This window comes from Salmo salar, chromosome 06, assembly GCF_965601325.2.
Source record: "Salmo salar chromosome 06, fSalSal1, whole genome shotgun sequence".
NCBI classification, from domain to species: Eukaryota; Metazoa; Chordata; class Actinopteri; order Salmoniformes; family Salmonidae; genus Salmo; species Salmo salar.
In genome coordinates, this window is record NC_138296.1 from 87118084 (window position 1) to 87140198 (window position 22115).

The following is a 22115-nucleotide window of genomic DNA, read 5'->3' on the forward strand; positions in this document are numbered from 1 at the left end:
TGGACGGCAGGAAGCTTGGCCCCAGTGATGTACTGGGCCATACGCGGTTGGAGGCCAAGCAGTTGCCATACCAGGCAATGATGCAACCAGTCAGGATGCTCTCAATGGTACAGATACGGAACCTTTGAGGATCACCTAGGAACTTGAAGCTCTCAACCTGCTCCACTACAGCCCCGTCGATGAGAATGGGGGCATGCTTGGTCCTCCTTTTCCTGTAGTCCACAGCCATCTCCTTTGTCTTGATCACGTTGAGGGAGAGGTTGTTATCCTGGCACCACACTGCCAGGTCTCTGACCTCATCCCTATAGGCTGTCTCATCATTGTCGGTGATCAGGCCTACCACTGTTGTGTCATCGGCAAACTTAATGATGGTGTTGGAGTCGTGCCTGGCCATGCAGTCATGATTGAACAGGGATTGAACAGGGAGTACAGGAGAGGACTCAGCACGCACCCCTGAGGGGTCCCCGTGTTGAGGATCAGCGTGGCGGATATGTTGTTACCTACCTACCCTTACCACCTGGGGCGGCCCATCAGGAAGTCCAGGATCCAGTTGCAGAGGGAAGTGTTTAGTTCCAGGGTCCTTAGCTTAGTGATGAGCTTTGAGGGTAGTATGGTGTTGAACGCTGAGCTGTAGTCGATGAATAGCATTCTCACATAGGAGTTCCTTTTGTCCAGATGGGAAAGAGCAGTGTGGAGTGCAATAGAGATTGCATCATCTTTGGATCTGTTGGGGCAGTATGCACATTGGAGTGGGTCTAGGGTTTCTGGGATAATGGTGTTGATGTGAGCCATGACCAGGCTTTCAAAGCATTTCATGTCTACAGACGTGAGTGCTATGGGTCAGTAGTCATTTAGGCAGGTTACCTTAGTGTTCTTGGGACAGGGACTATGGTGGTCTGCTTGAAACATGTTGGTATTACAAACTCAGACAGGGAGAGGTTGAAAATGTCAGTGAAGACACTTGCCAGTTGGTCAGTGCATGCACGGATGAGTGGCTACTCTTCCTTGGATCCAAAAAGGAAACAACAAATAAAATACAAATGATAATATACAGTACCAGTCAAAAGTTTGGACACACCTACTCATTCCAGGGTTTACCTTTATTTGTACTATTTTCTACATTGTAGAATAATAGTGAAGACATGAAAACTATGAATTAACACATATGGAATCATGTAGTTTCCAAAAAAGTGATAAACAAATCAAAATATATTTTCTATTTGAGATTCTTCAAAGTAGCCACCCTTTCCCAAAGGGCGGTGCACATTTGGCCCAGGGTTCTCAGGGTTAGGGGGGGGATTTGGCTGGGGTAGGCCATCATTGAAAAATATGTTTTTTTTTTTACTGACTTGCCAAGTTAAATAAAGGTTAAATAAAAAAAAGTTTTGCCTTGATGACCGCTCTGCACACTCGTCGCATGCTCTCAGTCAGCTTCATGACGTAGTCACCTGATGTGCATTTCAATTAACAGGTGTGACGTGTTAAAGGTTGATTTGTGGAATTTCTATCCTTCTTAATGCATTTGAGCCAATCAGTTGTGTTGTGACAAGGTAGGGGTGATATACAGAAGATAGCCCTATTTGGTAAAAGACCAAGTCCATTTTATGCCAAGAACAGCTCAAATAAGCAAAGAGAAACAACAGTCCATCATTAATTTAAGACATGAAGGTCAGTCAACACGAAAAATTTCAAGAACTTTGAATTTTTTTTCAAGTGAAGTTGCAAAAACCATCAAACACTATAATGACACTGGCTCTCATGAGGACCGCCACAGAAAAGGAAGACCCAGAGTTACCTCTGCTGCAGAGGATAAGTTCATTAGAGTTAGCAGCCGCAGAAATTGCAGCCCAAATAAATCCTTCACAGAGTTCAAGTAACAGACACATCTCGACATCAATTGTTCAGGCCTTCATGGTCGAATTGCTGCAAAGAAACCACTACTAATGGACACCAATAGGAAGAAGAGACTTGCTTGAGCCAAGAAACGGGAGCAATGGATATTAGACCGGTGGAAATCTGTCCTTTGGTTCCAACTGCTGTGTCTTTGTGAGCAGCAGAGTAGGTGAACGGATGATATCCGTGTGTGTGGTTCCTACCATAAAGCATGGAGGAGGAGGTGTGATGGTGTGGGGGTGCTTTGCTGGTGACACTCTCTGTGATTTATTTAGAATTCAAGGCACACTTAACAAGCATGGCTACCACAGAATTATGCAGCGATTAGCCATCCCATCTGGTTTGTGCTTAGTGGTTACATCATATGTTTTTCAACAGGACAATGACCCAACACACCTCCAGGCTATGTAAGGGCTATTTGACAAAGAAGGAGAGTGATGGAGTGCTGCATCAGATGATCTGGCCTCCACAGTCATCTGACCTCAACCCAATTAAGATGCTTTGGGATGAGTTGGACTGCAAAGTGAAAGAAAAGCAGCCAACAAGTGCTCAGCATATGTGAGAACTCCTTCAAGACTGTTGGAAAAGCATTCCAGGTGAAGCTGGTTGAGAGAACGCCAAGAGTGTGCAAAGGGTGACTACTTTGAAGAATCGAAAATATGAATTATATTTTGATTTGTTTAACATTTTTGGTTACTACGTGATTCCATATGTGTTATTTTTTTTCAATGTAGATAATAGGAAAAATCAAGAAAAACCCTTGAATAAGTATGTGTGTACAAACTTTTGACTGGTACTGTATGTCCCTCATGACCACACAACTGGGCTGTATTCCAGGTGCACATGACCACACAACTGGGCAGTATTCCAGGTGCACATGACCACACAACTGGGCAGTATTCCAGGTGCGGCAAAACTAGGTCTCATTGACTGAGATGTCAAGAAAGCTGAACAATACCTTATCAAGGCCAGACCTCTTCCGTTTTAGCAATGATTGAGTCCAAATGTTTTGACCATGACAGCTTGCGTGCTATCTAGGGCCCAGCCGTTTAGTCCCCTCAACTTGCTCAATCGGCCAAATTGTTCAAATTGATCTATAGTTTAGCTTTGAGCGAGTGATTTGTCCCAAAAACAATGCTTTTAGTTTTTGGGACAAAAACTATTTGGGTATGCCTTTCACCTTGCGTTAATTGATTGTGACGTGGGAATTCATACTGTTTGGAAACTGATCCTATGTGTGTTTGTCCCGGTGTGTGATCACCCTCTAATGGTGGCAATGAGTTACTACATCCAAGTGTCTCCTGAATCTGTCACGAGCAAAAAACCCTTAGGGGAAGAAATGGATAACATCTACATTTACATTTACATTTAAGTCATTTAGCAGACGCTCTTATCCAGAGCGACTTACAAACATCTGAGAGGACGAGGCGAATAATATATTATTAATATTATCTATTATAATTTATCACCTTTGATGTCATACAGTATTGAATGACATAAAGTACTTTGCAAAGTTTGGGCGGTACCATGTGACAAATAGAACACTAAGAATAAAGGAATTCACAGTTACGAAGGGAGAGGGTACACAAATGTTTTTAATGACTAGGCAAGTTAAGAAATATTTATAATTTACAATGACGGCATACCAGAAAGAAAAAGGTTTCCTGCGGGGACGGGGGCTGGGATTACAAAAGAAAGAATAAAAATACGACAAAACACACATCACGACAAGAGACACCACAACACTACATAAAGAGAGACCTAAAACGACAACATAGCATGGCAGCAACACATGGAAACACAGCATGGTATCATGTGACCAATGGTATTTGTTACATGCACCGAAAACAGTGAAATTATAATTTATAAACTCATTCCCAACGATGCCAAGTTAAATAAGAACATGTTTAAACACATGAGAAATAAAACACACAAGAATGAAGTTATATACAAGATGAACCTTGTGCAGGGATACGTGGTGATTGAAGTAGATACAATACGTACAAGTAGGCAGGGGTAAAGTTGTCTATACGGTGGGTGTACATGTGTGTAATGTCCGCTGGGCTCAGACGTCAGTTCAACGTCAAAGCAAATCAGAATTATAAAACAAAGCTATTTGATTTTGTGAGCATTCTCATTCATGCATTTCCCAGTACACAATGTAACAATATATTTCCCAGTGCTGTCAAAGCTGAAGTTGGACCACGTTCATTTGCCAAACGTTGTCGAACGTGGCAGATAGAAATTCCATGAATAGAGCCTACACATGATTTCTTGTTCTATAGGTCAGAAATGCATTTGAATGATTCTGCATAATACATTTCTATCTGAACGTCCAAAACGTTGTCCTGCTGAACTCGTCCCTGTTTTCTCCTGGACGATATTCCCGCGGAATCTCGCGGTAATGACCGGGTTGCCCTATGTCTCGCGCACTCGCAGCTCATGCTCGGTATATAAAGGAGGACAACGGCGGGCGAAGGACGGCTGGGAAGGCAGAGTCCGTGTTTGTAAATAAGACCGTTAAAATCTGTGTTTTATTTACAAAAGTTATGCCGGCAATTTTTAAGTGTCGTACCCAGTTGTTTTAGGTCGTTTTTTTTTTTTTTTTGCTCTTATTCCTCGCTTGATTTTCGTGTGGTTTTACACTACGCGTAATGGCGAGCTCGGCTAACTCGAATCAAGTGGTAAGGATCATTGTCAGAGGTAGTCAGTAAAAACTGATGATGGCAAACTGCTAGCTGCCAAAAAAAAGGTTGGCATTTTGAGTGGAAGCATATTAAAAGCGACTTAGGGAGTATTGTTGGCAAACAGTTGATGTTCTCATTAATAAAAATGATAGCCATAAGTACAACAATCGGCCATTTTAACCCCTTTTCGAAACCATTTGAATCCTCTGCATTTTTTCAGAATACAGCTGGTGAATGGCGTTGGTAACTTGGGCTAATGTTAATACAAGCCAGAAGACAAGTCTTTGGTGAAGCTAACGACATAGTTAGCTAAATAGTAAAATGTGACTTGAGCCTTTTTAATTGCAATGTAGACTAATTTGCAATCTTGGCTGCCAGCTAGTTAGCATGCATCAGCCTACATTTGCTGGTGCGTTTGGAGGAATTTTTGAAAATGTGTTTCCTAGTTAGAACAAGGCTGCTAACGTCAGCAAGCCGCCCCAAGACAAATGTCCTCTTTCCTGGCCCCATCTCTAAAATTACATATTAACTCACTAAAATAAAACAATCTAGATACCAGCAATTCCATTTACATCCATCATTTGAATAGCGACTCCGAGCACCAGGCAATGGTCGTTGAACCCGGCTCGGTAAAATCGCGTCCATGTCTCCTCTCGACGGTTGTGACCCTCCTCCTTTCCGCAGCTCGGTTTTATACAGCCATATTGGCTCTCTAATATAGACTGTCCGGGATGGGAAGGTGCTAGTCAACGCTACGTCACCGGCTCTACATATAAACATCAGCGAGCTTTTTATAGTAGGGAGGGAGACAGGTCCACCACGACGGACACCGACGAATAAGGACAGTGGTCGCTGTCCATGCGACCATTTTAGTTTGGGGGAATTATGGTCGATTGAAATGTTAGTGTATTTTGTGCATGGCCGATTGAGTTTAACTAGCTCCAACTGATCACTGTCTTTTGGTTGTTTACATTTTGAGTATACCATAAATGCCGATTGATGTGTGTTGTTTATAGTGTGAAAGCTCCCGTATGCACATTTGCGGGCTTGTCTTTCGATGATCTAACGTTAGGTAGGCCAGGGATGGGTAACTGCCGGGCGGCCCAATAAAACATCTAAATTAATCAGTCGGGGTCTCAACTTACTGTTGAGTTAGAATAAACAAGATGCAATTTTGAAATGTGGGTTGTGCATCAGCAGTCACTCAATCATCCCAAGTTAGATCGGAAAATTAGTCTAGCGGCCAGGTATCTAAACTTGGAAGCATGGTCGAATTACCAACTGGGGTGGGGCCCATTTGATCATCAGTTGTCATAATTAAAACTGCAAACATTTGCCTCCATCCTATGGAAAAATGTGTAGAATTGCAGGAAATTAGCTGTACAACTGCACATTTTATCTTTGCCCCATGGCATGAAATTAGTTATAAAATGGCTAAATCTTCTCTCCTCCCCATTGTAAAACGTATAGAATTGCAGCAGACTTGCTTTAAAACGGCAACATGTTCTCTACTCCCCTTGGCTAAATGTGCATAATTGCAGGAAAATAACTTTAAAACGTTTCTCTTTGCTGTGTGTGTGGGGGGGGGGGGGGGGCTGCTAAAACGTTTTACTTGCATAATTTAATAGTTTCTAACTGATTTAACATAGTTAAGAATGGCACATTTATTCTGTTGCAATTTTGGGCTTTCTAAATTAAGTTAGTTTTGAATATGGTATGCAGTTTGAATACGTGCGACTGAAGTTCAAAGGTAGTCAAGCTCAAAATATACACTTAAAAAAAAAAAACATAAATATTGGATCGTTTGTAGGCCAACATTCTTTACCGTGGTGCATTTCAGTTGTCACCAGTTGTCACCAAGCAATAATGCAGTTAATGTTAAATAATGCAGCACCCAGCTAACATTAGGCAATAATATGCCGTTGATGGTATATTATGGCCAATATACCACGGCTAAGGGCTGTTCTTACGCACGACGCAACTCCGAGTGCCTGGATACAGCCCTTAGCTGTGGTATATTGGCCATATACTACAAACCCCTGAGGTGCCTTACTGCTATTATAAACTGGTCACCAAGGTGAGTAGAACAGTAAAAAGTACATCACATGATGAACAGTTCTTGTGCTGACGTTGCTTCCAGAGGCAATTTTGGAACTGGTATTGAGTGTTGCAATCGAGGACATACCATTTTTACACTCTTCAGCACTCAGTGGTCCCATTCTGTGAGCTTGTGTGGCCTACCAGCTTGCGTTTGAGCCGTTGTTGCTCCTAGATGTTTCCACTTCACAATAACAGCACTTCCAGTTGACCGTAGCAGCTCAGGCAGGGCAGAAATTTGACAAACTGACTTGTTAGAAAGGTTGCGTCCTATGATGGTACCACATTGAAAGTCACTGAGCTCTTCAATAAGGCCATTCTACTGCCAATATTTGTCTATGGAGATTGCATGGCTGTGTGCTCGATTGTATGCACCTGTCAGCAACTGGTGTGGTTGAAATAGCCAAATCGACTAATTTCAAGAGATGTCCACATGCTTTCGTAAACAGTGCATTCAGAAAGTATTCAGACCCCTTCCCTTTTTCCACATTTTGTTATGTTACAGCCTTATTCTGAAATGGATTTAATAAATTGATTTCTTCATCATTTTACACACAATACCCCTGTAATGACAAACCAAAAATAGGTTTTTAAAAACATATCACATTTACATAAGTATTCAGACCCTTTACTCAGTACTTTGTTGAAGCACCTTTGGCAGCGATTACAGCCTCAAGCCTTCTTGGGTATGACACTGCAAGCTTGGCACACCTGTATTTGGGGAGTTTCTCCCATTCTCTGCAGATCCTCTCAAGCTCTGTCAGGTTGGATGGGGAGGGTCGCTGCATAGCTATTTTCAGGTCTCCAGAGATGTCTGATTGGGTTCAAGTCCGGGCTCTGGCTGGGCCACTCAAGGACATTCAGAGTCTTGTCCCTAAGCCACTCCTGCGTTGTCTTGACTGTGTGTTTAGGGTCGTTGTCCTGTTGGAAGATGAACCTTCGCCCCCAGTCTGAGGTCCTAAGCGCTGTGGAGCATGTTTTCATGAAGGTTCTCTCTGTACTTTGCTCTGTTCATCTTTCCCTCGATGCTGACTAGTTTCCCAGTCCCTGCCTCTGAAAAACATCCCCACAGCATGATGCTGCCACCACCGTGCTTCACCGTAGGGATGGTGCCAGGTTTCCTCCAGATGTGACGCTTGGCATTCAGGCCAAAGAGTTCAATCTTGGTTTCATCAGACCAGAGAATCTTGTTTCTCATGGTCTGAGAGTTTTTAGGTGCCTTTTGGCAAACTCCAAGCGGGCTGTCATGTGCCTTTTACTGAGGAGTGGCTTCCAAGGGGTCACTCGACCAGAAAGGCCTGATTGGTGGAGTGCTGTAGAGATGGTTGACCTTCTGGAAGGTTCTCCCATCTCCACAGAGGAACTCTGGAGCTCTGTCAGTGACCATCAGGTTCTTGGTCACCTCTGACCAAGGCCTTTCTCCCCTGATTGCTCAATTTGTCCAGGTGGCCAGCTCTAGGAAAAGTCTTGGTGGTTCCAAACTTCTTCCATTTAAGAGTGATGCGGCCGCTGTGTTCTTGGGGACCTCCAATGCTGCAGAAATGTTTTGGTACCCTTCCCCAGATCGGTGTCTCGACACAATCCTGTCTCGGAGCTCTACGGACAATTCCTTTGACCTCATGGCTTGGTTTTTGCTCTGACATGCACTGTCAACTGTGGGACCTTTATATAGACAGGTCTGTGCCTTTTCAAATCATGTCCGATCAATTGAATTTACCACAGGTGGCCACCAATCAAGTTGTAGAAACATCTACAACTTGGTTGGATGCACCTGAGCTCAATTTCAAGTCTCATAGCAAAGGGTGTGAATACTTATATTAATAAGATATTTCTGCAAAAAAATCTAAACTTGTTTTCGCTTTGTCATTATAGGGTATTGTGTGTGTGGGTTGATGATATATTTTTTTATTTATTTCATCAATTTTAGAATAAGGCTGTAACGTAAACATGTGGAAAAAGTCAAAGGGTCTGAATACTTTCCAAGTGCACTGTATATAGTGTAATGTTTTTATCATACCCGTGCATTCAGGGATCAAACCACCCAGTTTATAATATACATTAGAGCACTTCTAACAGTACTCTGTTTTCTCAGCCTAAACTGTACAGGTCTGTGATTGAAGATGTTATCAACGAGGTCCGGGAGCTCTTCCTGGATGAGGGGGTGGACGAGCAGGTCCTCATGGAACTCAAAACGGTACAGAACACAGAACTCTTCCTTCTAGTAACATTCCATTCTAGAATGTTGTTCTCTCTTGTCTGCGCTAGTGTTAGCTTCCCTTTTGTAGCTCCCATCTGATGTAGTTTCCACTATGATAACCTCTCTCCCTGTAGTTAAAAAAAAGTAGAATAGACAATACAAATGTCAAAATGGTGGTCAACAGTCTACCCTCCATTTTAAAGTTTCCTCCCCTCTCCTTTAGCTGTGGGAGAACAAGCTAATGCAGAGTAAGGCAGTGGAGGGCTTCAACACAGATGAGCAGGCGGCCCTCCAGGCAGCAGCCCAGCAGCAGGCACAACAGGCCCAGCAGGCCACCCAGCAAGCCCAGACACAGCAGGTCCTCCTGCCCCCGCAGCAGCAAGGTGAGTCCCAGGCATTGGCCCTGACACACCATCTCTGTTGTTCCCGGTAGGCTACATTTGATGTGTTTAGACAGGCAGTCCAATTATTTTACTTTTCACTAATTTGTATTTTGATAAATCAGATCTTTTTCAGAGCTGATCTGACTGTTCAAAAGACCAATTAGTGGGAAAAAGATCAGAATTAGGCTGCCTGTCTAAACGCAGCCATAATGGGCTGGTTTCCTAGACATAGATTAAGCCTAGTCCTAGACAAAAAATATATGTCTAATGGAGATTGTCAATTGATTATGCTTTTAATACTAGGATTTGGCTTAATCTGTCCAGAGGGGTATTTTACCAAGCAGGTTTGAGGAGTTAGAGAGGTAACTTTGGTCAACTCTGAGTTCAACTTGGGATAACCGTTCAAATGAAAGTGGCTCACCTTTTAAGCCAGGTAAGCTTTTAAGCCACTTACCCTGAATGAAATGACTGAGCCACTGGTTGAGGACCAATGAAATCAGATTCCCTCCCTCTTGCAAAGATTGCGTCATCATCCCCTTCATTTGAAGAAGACGACTGATTTTTAAATATTTTATTAGTCAGATGTGTTTTTGTGTTTAAATAGTCACGTTAAAATAGTCATGAGAAATGCGTTTTGAGCTTCACACACAGTAAGGTTTGTATGACTTAATACAATAATTGATAATCATTGATAAGCACACCGAAGACGGCATTAACGATAATTAATAAAATAAAGATGTGTACTTCTAAGAGTCTATATCACCCCCATCGCCTGCTGGAATTTACAATATAATTTTTCATTCATTTCAATGGACTCACCCATGGATTGATGTTTCAGCATTGTTTCAATGAAGAGTCCGGTTGCATAGTTACAAGCCTGCTAGAGTTTAGCGGCAGGCGGACGAGCAAAGTCCACCGTTGTAGTACGAATGAAGCCTTTAACACCTCTGATCATCCTATTTCATCCCTACTGGGTCTACCTCCTGTGTATAAGAATATTTGGGTCATGAAAAGCACTATACAAAAACCCACAGTTCCCTGACACACCTACCTACACCCCTTTAAACTACCTACCTACACCCCTTTAAACTACCTACCTACACCCCTTTAAAACCACCTACCTACACCCCTTTAAACTACCTACCTACACCCCTTTAAACTACCTACCTACACCCCTTTAAAACCACCTACCTACACCCCTTTAAAACCACCTACCTACACCCCTTTAAACTACCTACCTACACCCCTTTAAACTACCTACCTACACCCCTTTAAAACCACCTACCTACACCCCTTTAAACTACCTACCTACACCCCTTTAAAACCACCTACCTACACCCCTTTAAACTACCTACCTACACCCCTTTAAAACCACCTACCTACACCCCTTTAAACTACCTACCTACACCCCTTTAAAACCACCTACCTACACCCCTTTAAACTACCTACCTACACCCCTTTAAACTACCTACCTACACCCCTTTAAACTACCTACCTACACCCCTTTAAACTACCTACCTACACCCCTTTAAACTACCTACCTACACCCCTTTAAAACCACCTACCTACACCCCTTTAAAACCACCTACCTACACCCCTTTAAAGCCACCTACCTACACCCCTTTAAAACCACCTACCTACACCCCTTTAAAGCCACCTACCTACACCCCTTTAAATCCACCTACCTACACCCCTTTAAAACCACCTACCTACACCCTTTAAAACCACCTACCTACACCCCTTTAAACTACCTACCTACACCCCTTTAAAACCACCTACCTACACCCCTTTAAAACCACCTACCTACACCCCTTTAAACCACCTACCTACACCCTTTAAACCACCTACCTACACCCCTTTAAACTACCTACCTACACCCCTTTAAAACCACCTACCTACACCCCTTTAAACCACCTACCTACACCCTTTAAAACCACCTACCTACACCCCTTTAAACTACCTACCTACACCCCTTTAAAACCACCTACCTACACCCCTTTAAAACCACCTACCTACACCCCTTTAAACCACCTACCTACACCCTTTAAACCACCTACCTACACCCCTTTAAACTACCTACCTACACCCCTTTAAAACCACCTACCTACACCCTTTAAACTACCTACCTACACCCCTTTAAAACCACCTACCTACACCCTTTAAACTACCTACCTACACCCCTTTAAAACCACCTACCTACACCCCTTTAAACTACCTACCTACACCCCTTTAAACTACCTACCTACACCCCTTTAAAACCACCTACCTACACCCCTTTAAACTACCTGCCTACACCCCTTTAAAACCACCTACCTACACCCTTTAAAACCACCTACCTACACCCCTTCAAACTACCTACCTACACCTTTTTAAACTACCTACCTACACCCCTTTAAAGCCACCTACCTACACCCCTTTAAAGCCACCTACCTACACTCTTTAAAACCACCTACCTACTACACCCCTTTAAAGCCACCTACCTACTACACCCCTTTAAAGCCACCTACCTACTACACCCCTTTAAAGCCACCTATCTACTACACCCCTTTAAAGCCACCTACCTTAGCCCATTTAAAACCACCTACCTACACCCCTTTAAACTACCTACCTACACCCCTTTAAAGCCACCTACCTACACCCCTTTAAAGCCACCTACCTACACCCCTTTAAAGCCACCTACCTACACCCCTTTAAAACCACCTACCTACACCCCTTTAAAGCCACCTACCTACACCCCTTTAAAGCCACCTACCTACACCCTTTTAAAGCCACCTACCTACACCCCTTTAAAGCCACCTACCTACTACACCCCTTTAAAGCCACCTACCTACTACACCCCTTTAAAGCCACCTACCTACTACACCCCTTTAAAGCCACCTACCTACTACACCCCTTTAAAGCCACCTATCTACTACACCCCTTTAAAGCCACCTACCTTAGCCCATTTAAAACCACCTACCTACACCCCTTTAAACTACCTACCTACACCCCTTTAAAGCCACCTACCTACACCCCTTTAAAGCCACCTACCTACACCCCTTTAAAGCCACCTACCTACTACACCCCTTTAAAGCCACCTACCTACTACACCCCTTTAAAGCCACCTATCTACTACACCCCTTTAAAGCCACCTACCTTAGCCCATTTAAAACCACCTACCTACACCCCTTTAAAGCCACCTACTTTGGCCCATTTAAAACGACCTACCTACACCCCTTTAAAGCCACCTACCTACAGCCCTTTAAAGCCACCTACCTACAGCCCTTTAAAGCCACCTACCTACACCGCTTTAAAGCCACCTACCTACACCCCTTTAAGGCCACCTACCTTAGCCCATTTAAAACCACCTACCTACACCTCTTTAAGGCCACCTACCTTAGCCCATTTAAAGCCACCTACCTTAGCCCATTTAAAGCCACCTACCTTAGCCCATTTGAAGCCAGCTACCTTAGCCCCTGCCCTGCCGGCTAACTCTGTCCACACTCTCTCTCATTTATAGGACCTTCTATAGCACTTCCCATACTCACAATGTATTATATAAAATGTTATGTCCATTAACCCAGGTACAACAGGTCCTTTAAGGTTGCCCAAAATCCATTTCAATAACTACTTAAAATGGCTATCATATCTGCAAACTATATGATTGAACAACAACAATGAAGGCATTGAAAAGAGAATCCTTTCTCATTCACAGTGACAAGCTGGCAATCGACCCGGCCTACTGTCACCAGCGGTAATATTATACATGATTATTACACACACACACAGTTTGTTCCAAAGCAGCATTTATAAGGAGCTGTATCATAAATGTATAATTACTGACAAAATGTAATAAATACTGAATACATTTGTATAATTTCTCTCCACAGCACCCCAGCAGCAAGTCATTGTGCAGGATCCTAAAATTCTGCAGCATATGAGTGCAACAGGGATGGTGAGTGGAGTAGTGGGTTTGGCTGTAGCTGGACCACAGGTATAGGACCAGAGTTTCCCACCATAGGACCCTTGAAGAATTAATTCCAATCAATTATAAAGACATTACGAGTGATACTTTTTCATTGATGTCATATTTCAATGGCATCTGTAAAGTTATCCACGATGAAACCACTGCAGACAGATTCCCCCCAGCTGACATAATGCATGTGTCAATGATGAGAGCCTCACCATTATGAGTGGCTTCCCTTTGAACTCACTCACATGGATTATAGAATAGCTGAGACCCACAGACCCCTCTACAGACAAACACACACAGAGACCCCTCTACACACAAACACACACACGGACCCCTGTCCAAACACTCACACACAGTGTAAACGTGAGAGCTGGCCCTGAACATGATCGACCAGGCCAGCTGGAGGACAGATGGAAGAGAGAGAGGAGGAGAGGCCACGCAGGAAATAGTTTACTGAGAGCTAAGGATTTCACACTAGATTACAGAGCAGATAAACCTTGAAGTGCTTTGCACTCGTCTGTTCTCTCCCTCCCCCCTCTCCTCTCTATCTCTGTGTCTCTTTCTCTCTGTGTCTCTCTCTTTCTCTGTGTCTCTCTCTTTCTCTGTGTCTCTCTTTCTCTGTGTCTCTCTTTCTCTGTGTCTCTCTCTTTCTCTGTGTCTCTCTTTCTCTGTGTCTCTCTCTTTCTCTGTGTCTCTCTCTTTCTCTGTGTCTCTCTCTTTCTCTGTGTCTCTCTCTTTCTCTGTGTCTCTCTCTTTCTCTGTGTCTCTCTCTTTCTCTGTGTCTCTCTGTCTCTATCTCTCTCTCTGTGTGTCTCTCTCTCTTTGTCTGTCTCTCTCTCTCTCTGTGTCTCTCTCGCACTCTGTGTGTGTTTTTCAGACTAAATAGGAAGTTATCTCTAGTTTCTTCCCTGTTTCCTCTCCAACCTCTCCCCCACCCACCATCTGGTGTTGTCTTCTCAACTGACACCTGTCTTCTGTACAGAATATAGGATTATTATAGCAAATTGCTAGGTTACATTTTAAAAGCTTCTCCAGGTGTTTAAATCTGAGCAGACTCAAATAACCTCTCTCTCTCTGTGTGTGTGTGTGTGTGTGTGTGTGTGTGTGTGTGTGTGTGTGTGTGTGTGTGTGTGTGTGTGTGTGTGTGTGTGTGTGTGTGTGTGTGTGTGTGTGTGTGTGTGTTCCTGCGTGACTAGGGGTACCCATCTCTCCTGGTATCTGCCTGGTTTGTGATGTGTTTTCTCTGTCTGACCTCTAGAATGCAGCAACCACAGCAGCAACCTTGGCCTTACCAACAGGAATCAGTCCCTACCAACAACTCATCACTAGCCAAGGTATAGCATTTAACATCCCACCAGCTCCAGTCTTCATAATATATTACAACAGTACATATTGATTGATTATAAAATGCAGAAAGATTACCTCACCAAATACCAATTTGTTTTGTTTTTTGTTCTGCCCTGAATTTCTTCTGTCCTTCCCGGGTGATGCACATCAGGCGGCAATTTGCCCCAGAATATGTATCTTAAAACAGTGGACGGTGTGTACAACTTATACTCCCCACAACATTTAGGAATGACAAACAATTTTTCAGACTTGTTAATATACTTGTTTCTCAACATTGAAAATGTTCTTGATGTGGTCATGGTTTCGCTACTCTGGGTCTTGGGTTTAGTCTCACGAGGTTGGGTCTGGGTCTTGGGGTTTCTGGTCTCCATCTCTCTCTCTCTCCTCTGATCTCGGGTCAGATCCTGAACATACTCTTCATAGCTAAACGGCACCTCTACCCTGTCCCTGACCCCAGGTCAGATCCTCCAGGTGCTGCGTGCGGCTAACGGGACCCAGTACATTATCCAGCCTCAGCAGCAGATGGTCCTTCAGCAGCAGGTCCTTCCTCAGATGCAGCCTGGCGGTGGGCAGGCCCCCGTCATACAGCAGGTACGCCCCATCACACAGGTAGGTCCTATCACTGTCCTCCCAGTGTTTGTAAAAGTTTGAGCCTCCTGGTGCAGGTGGATGCCTCCTGGTGCAGGTGGAGGCCTCCAGGTGCAGGTGGAGGTTCCCTGGAGTTAGACCCCCTGGTACAGGTCTCCTGATGCAGGTGGAGGCCTCCTGATGCAGGTATAGGCTTCCTGGATTTAGACCTCCTGGTGCAGGTATAGGCCCACTGGTGCAGGTATAGGCCTCCTGATGCAGGTATAGGCTCCCTGGAGTTAGACACCTGGTGCAGGTACTCACAGTTAAACAACATCATGCAGTTAATAGTATTTTCTGAGGCCACTTGCTCACTAACCAGGGCCAGAACCCTTGGTCCTGTGTCAGAGCTGTGGTAGATCTGAGTTGGGGTTAATTCAGTTTTCAATTCAACAAGTGCCATTGAAAACTGAATGGTGGATTCAAATGGTCATTACTGTGTGGGGTGTAATACCATGTTGCTGTACCCCTCCTCCGCAGGTACTGGCTCCTCTCCAGGGAGGACTCCCCCAGGTGCTGGCTCCTCTCCAGGGAGGCCTCCCCCAGCAGACAGGAGTCATCATCCAGCCTCAACAGGTCATCCTCACTGGGAACAAGGTCCAGCAGAATGCACAGGTCAGACCTTACTCACTAGTCACTACACACGGCGTATTATACAAAGTGTTTATTTTAATAAAATATGCTTTAGTATAGCTATATTCAATTTATTTTTACATTCAGCTCTTAACAAGCTATAGATATGCAGATGCCAAAAGGGGATTTTTTATGTTATTATACAGACGATCATGATTACTCTGCTGAACACCCCATCCCACATTCAACCATCTCTCACTAACCTACCCTTCTCAACCCATCGCTCTCTTCAGGTAATGCAGATGACAGGCCAGCCCGGTCAGGTGCAGCAGATCCAGCAGCAGGTCCAACAAGTTCAACAGGTCCAGGGCGGAGCTGCACCAGGAGGTCCACAGCAACAGCAGCAGCCTGCTATGATGCTGCAGGTGGACGGAGCGGGGGACACGTCCTCAGAGGAAGAAGATGAGGAGGAAGAGTATGACGAGGAGGAAGATGAAGAAAAGGAAAAAGATGGAGAGGACGGCCAGGTGGAGGAGGTGGGTAGGACTCTCAATGAGATGAGAGAAAGACGTCAACGATTCTGAAACCTTTTACCGTCGAATGTTTGTATGAATCTTTTAATCTCATCTGTAAATCGAGGATAGTTTAATTTGATCTTGATCTCATGACATCACAAGCCAAGTCTAGATTAACCCGACAAATAGTTGAGCTTTACATAACAATTATTACATCTATTAATAAGGTTGGCTACACTTCCAAGATTACAAGCCAGTTACACTACATGGCCAAAAGTATGTGGACACCCCTTCAAATTAGTGGATTCGGCTATTTCAGCCACATCTGTTGGTAACCGGTGTATAAAATTGAGCACACAGCCATGCAATTTCCATAGACAAACATTGACAGTAGAATGGCCTTACTGAAGAGCACAGTGACTTTTAACGTGGCACCGTCATAGGATGCAACCTTTCCAACAAGTTCGTCAAATTTCTGCCCAGCTAGAGCTGCCCCGGTCAACTGTAAGTGCTGTTATTGTGAAGTGGAAACGTCTAGGAGCAACAACGGCTCAGCCGCGAAGTGGTAGGCCATACAACTCACAGAACGGGACGGCCGAGTTCTGAAGCGTGTAGCACTTAAAAATCGTCTGTTCTTGGTTGCAACACTCACTACCGAGTTCCAAACTGCCTCTGAAAGCAACGTCAGCACAAGAACTGTTCGTCGGGAGCTTCATGAAATGGGTTTCCATGGCCGAGCAGCCGCACACAAGCCTAACAACACCATGCACAATGCCACGCGTCGCCTGGAGTGGTGTAAAGCTCACCGCCATTGGACTCTGGAGCAGTGGAAACGCGTTGTCTGGAGTGATGAATCATGCTTCACCATCTGTCTGTCCGATGGAGGAATCTGGGTTTGGTGGATGCCAGGAGAACACTACCTGCCCCAATGCATAGTTGCCAACTGTAGTTTAGTGGAGGAGGAATGGTGGTCTGGGGCTGTTTTTCATGGTTCGGGCCCCTGAGTTCCAGTGAAGGAAAATCTTAACGCTACAGCGTACAATTACATTCTAGATGATCCTGTGCTTCCAACTTTGTGGCAACAGTTTGGAGAAGGCCCTTTCCTGTTTCAGCATGACAATGCCCCCGCGCACAAAGCGACATGCAAACAGAAAGAACTTGACTGGCCTGCACAGAGCCCTGACCTCAACCCCATCAAACACCTCTGGGATGAATTGGAACGCCGACTGCGAGCCTGGACTAATCGCTCAATATCAGTTCCCGACCTCACTATTGCCTTCGTGGCTGAATGGAACAAGTCCCTGCAGCAATGTTCCAACATCTAGTGAAAAGCCTTCCCAGAAGAGTAGAGGCTGTTATAGCAACAAAGGGGGGACCAACTCCATATTAATGCCCATGATATTGGAATGAGATGTTCAAGGAGCAGGTGTCCACATACTAGTGTACCTTGGATGTTTCTCGGACAATCTGATGATGATGATAAATATAAATGGTAGTAGTACAGGGGCTAAATGAATATAGGGGAAACACTGGATTGAGAGGGATAGATATAATTAACCGTCCCTCACTCTCTCAGGAGCCTCTGAATAGTGAAGATGATGTGAGTGATGAGGAGGACCAAGAACTGTTTGATACAGAGAACGTGGTGGTGTGCCAGTACGACAAGGTAAGATATCTCCGGATTACATTAGCGCATGTGTGCCTTCCTGTATAGGAGAAACCACACTGAGGAAACCCAGATTTCCTGTATAGGGGAAACCACAGTGACGAAACCCCAGACTTCCTGTATAGGAGAAATCACAGTGAGGACACCCCAGACTTCGTGTGTGTGTGTGTGTGTGTGTGTGTGTGTGTTAGTTAGTGAATGTGTGACTGGTATCCCCATCTGCTCCCCTCCTAACCTCCACACTGACACTGTCCCATTGGTTCCTCTCCTCAGAGCCACAGAAGTACACACACAGACTGTAGTGAGAGAGATAGCCCAGTCTGCTGCCCTCGCCCACATTCCTAATGCCCATTGGTTCCCCCTCAGATCCACAGAAGTAAGAACAAATGGAAGTTCCACCTGAAGGATGGGATCATGAACCTGAACGGCCGAGACTACGTCTTCTCCAAAGCCATCGGGGACGCAGAGTGGTAAAACACACAGCACAAAGTATGCGTCCCAAATAGCACTCTATTACCTATATAGTGCACTACATAGGGAATAGGGTGCCATTTGGAACACAGAAAAGGAACACAACAACAAAAAAACACCACGAAGGAACTCTGGAACTTTCTGTCAAGTTTGAGAAAGAGACTCATCAATAACTATGACCCAGGGAATCATATTTCAGCCAGAGGACCTGGGATGGGTTGGTTTGGGAAGGAAATAAACGTAACACACCACCCAAAACTGTGATACTGACTGATGCACATCTGTATGAATGGTATATCTGTATTAACACCCAATACCCTACAAGCCTCCCAAGACAAGACACTGAGGATTCCATGCGGCACGGCTGAGGGATCAAAGGAGAAATCTTCTTAGGCTCTTTGTTTCACCTCTATTTTGACATGACTGTTTTCTCCCACACTTATAGTGGACCAGATATAACCACTGACTTCAGTTGACCCACCCTAAACACTTTATGCCAATAGGTTTGAATCCGGGTCGAAGGTCAGATAAAATATCCAGTGACTGGACAGTGAGTCTTTCGATCCCAGTTGTGTGCCCAGTGATTGGCTAGGAAACCTGTCAGTCAATCACATTTTTTTTCAGCGACTGGGCACTACACTGTGAAGTTGACACCAGTGTATTGAGTTAAGATGGCTGTTTGAAAAAGGCTGACGTTATTAGCTTCATCTGCTTGTAGATCTGGGTCCATGTCACTGATATGATATTCCTGCCACATGTTCTGATGGTCCGTACTAAAAATGCCCTCCTGTTTATCTTGTTGATAGTGATAGCCACTGTGTTCAGCAGTCTAGCTCCCCTCCTGTTGCTGTTTTAATATCGTTTTATTATGATGAAGACCAACACTAAAGGCAAAAGGATGTTTTTATTTTCTCTGAGAGTGCAGTCTAAACATTTCTTCCAGAGTCATATATTTAAATATATGTCTCTGATTTCAACCTGTCTGCTTCATGCCCTAATCCTGAATCATCCTATTGTTGACTGTCCCTTTGTAAAGAATCAACCAATGAATGGATAGATACAATTATTGTAAAAAAAAAATGTCTTCAAAACACTTATCTGAGAGTTTTACTATTTTGTGGATCCGGTCTTCTGATTCAGTACCCGATCAGTACCGATCAGCCAGTGGGAGATTTGCACTGTCAGTGTCAATGTATTGTTCAGTCAGTCAGTGGAGTTTGTCCACAGCCACAACATGCCCAATCCTTCTGGCTTATTTTTCTCCTGTGTCTTTGTGTGTATTTGAGTGTTACTCGTTTGAGGTCTGTCTGAGTTCACTGCTTGATCTTGTCATCAGTTCAATGTTGTTGGAATGGTCACCCACATCCTCTTTCTGACGTTACAGTACAAATGCATCATATTTTTATGATACATTTTTTTTTCTTTTTTGTAGATGTTTTTGTTGTATTTATTCCTGAAAGCTCAGGCGATTTGTTATATTTTTGAGAGTAAAAAGAAGACAAGAAGCCGCACCAAACTGTGCTCTTATGACCATAACCACGTGTTGCTTTTCTCCCTATGTTTTTCTGTTGGCTGGACTAGGCTCCATCATGTGCTGTGCTCCACGTCATGACTGCTGTGTGTATGTATAGCGCTGTGTGTGTGTGTGTGTGTGTGTGTGTGTGTGTGTAGCGCTGTGTGTGTGTGTAGCGCTGTGTGTGTGTGTAGCGCTGTGTGTGTGTATAGCGCTGTGTGTGTGTATAGCGCTGTGTGTGTGTATAGCGCTGTGTGTATGTATAGCGCTGTGTGTATGTATAGCGCTCGTCTGTCTGTCTGTCTGTCTGTCTGTCGTGTACTTTTAATCATGATAATGATTTTATAAAAGTCCTCTTCACGCCAGGTTCAACTGGGAGGCAACTTGGCGTGTGTTCTCTGCAGTTTTACATTTTTCTTTTAACAGTACCCTTTGCATATTTTTTTTCTCTGAAAGAAGTCAACTGTTTTCAGATTTTCTTAGTGTCTTTGATTCTGTTTGGGTTTAGTGTATATACACATGGCTGTGCAGTCTGACACAATGGCCCAAAAGTCATTCTGTTGATGAACGCATAACGGAACATTTCAGAGTAGGTTCTGGGTCTAGAACAGAGTGGCTTCTAGTTCTAGAACAGAGTAGGTTCTAGAACAGAGCAGGTTCTAGAACAGAGTAGGTTCTGGGTCTAGAACAGAGTGGCTTCTAGTTCTAGAACAGAGTGGCTAAGACAAGCAGTAGCATATGACATAAGCCAGAGCCACTCTTCTGCTCAAGTGGTTTTGGAATAAATTGCTCCTGCTCAAGTGGTTTTGGCCATGTATTCCAAAATGATTTTATTGTAGTTCGTAATTCCATGTGTTCCAATTCCCTGATGTCATTTCGTACACGTGCCTTTTGGATTTTAATTTGGCTTGCAGCTATCCAAATATATAATGATAAAATAAGCATTTCAAAAGAGGATGTCTGGAAACTTTTGTTTTCATGTACCATGTGTTTCAACTGCTGTTCAAATAACTGTTTGCGAGGGAAATGAATTGTTTGTTTTATAAATCATAGTGTTTTTTAATTTTAAATCAAAGATCTTTGTAAATGACAATAACTTGGAAGGCTGTGCTTTGAATACAACTAATTAGAGAAAGTAGTATTTTATTGAACAGACCCATTGAGTTTTTTGCCTTTGCTAAAAAATGTATTAAAGTAATATGAAAACTGGTTTGTGTATGGCATTCTTTACTGGGATAGTATAATCATGACATTTCAGGGGTAGAAGTTTTAAGAATTCCTGATCTTCTTACTTCAGAAAATAAAAGAATGAAGGTGAAAGGCGACTACATTTCACATACTTTCTCACAGTCGTTTTGAGATTTCAGATCTGAAATTTTTTACATCTGAAAATATGATCAGATACATTCCTTATACTACTGTGATGAAAATGACCCAGAATCACTTTAGTTTTATCCCCATTTTCCATATTTGGACGGGATAATCTAAATAATTGATATCAGTCTGCCGGGTTATGTGGGTGTTGCCCTAATTCCAACCTGGCTGATATACAGGCCCTGTGTTGTAATATGGGTAACGATGAGATACAACATGTGGTAGTGTTGGGTTCTGAGAATATGAAATATACTTATTCATGTCACTGAGGGAGGGCTTAGGGTCTACACCAGAAGTTAATGGTTATAGGAGGAAGGTATATAGTGTGTGCAGTTAAGCTTGGAATGTTTTGAGTGCAGGGAAGCGATCACGTGGCAGGCGTCGATAAGGGGAGAGACATGGATTAGTGGTGTTGGGGGCCGAGGTCAGGTCATGTTAAAGGAGAAAGAAAAGTTTATGGCCGTATTACTTCGTTTCCTGCCTAGCAGTAAAGATTTTTTGTTCAGATGGGTAGGAGAAGACTCAGCCTAGGAGAAAGGGTTAAATACGAGTGTTTGTGTATAAATGTTTTAGTCTAATGCAGCTGTATTGATCCTGTGGGAAGAATAAACTTGGTTTAAGCTTTCATAGTGTCCGTAGAGTTTTTACTCTGAGAATTACAACCTAACAGTAATAATGGGACTAGAACCCAGTTAATATAGAGAGCTAGTTCTACCTACTGTAGTTGAATTAGAACCTAACAGTAATAATGGGACTAGAACCCAGTTCATATTGAGAGCTAGTTCTACCTACTGTAGTTGAATTAGAACCTAACAGTAAT

The 22115-nt window shown here is 43.6% G+C and overlaps 1 protein-coding gene across 4 annotated transcripts; it reads left to right on the top strand.

The window, feature by feature from the left end:
- The first annotated feature begins 4345 nt into the window (after positions 1–4345).
- LOC106608227 (transcription initiation factor IIA subunit 1) lies at positions 4346–21130 on the top strand. Of its 4 annotated transcripts, none has more exons than XM_014206060.3 (12): positions 4346–4577; positions 8770–8871; positions 9098–9257; positions 12952–12990; positions 13127–13191; positions 14468–14543; positions 14708–14749; positions 15014–15165; positions 15664–15798; positions 16050–16292; positions 17848–17937; positions 18304–21130. In XM_014206060.3, exons 1-12 carry the CDS (start codon positions 4548–4550, stop codon positions 18409–18411), a joined length of 1242 nt encoding a protein of 413 aa, XP_014061535.1. In that variant the 5' UTR covers positions 4346–4547; the 3' UTR covers positions 18412–21130. The 4 variants fall into 4 exon arrangements, with proteins under 4 accessions (XP_014061535.1, XP_014061536.1, XP_014061538.1 ...); XM_014206061.3 differs by having other exon boundaries at positions 15014–15147; XM_014206063.3 differs by lacking the exon at positions 14708–14749.
- The last annotated feature ends 985 nt before the right edge of the window (positions 21131–22115 follow it).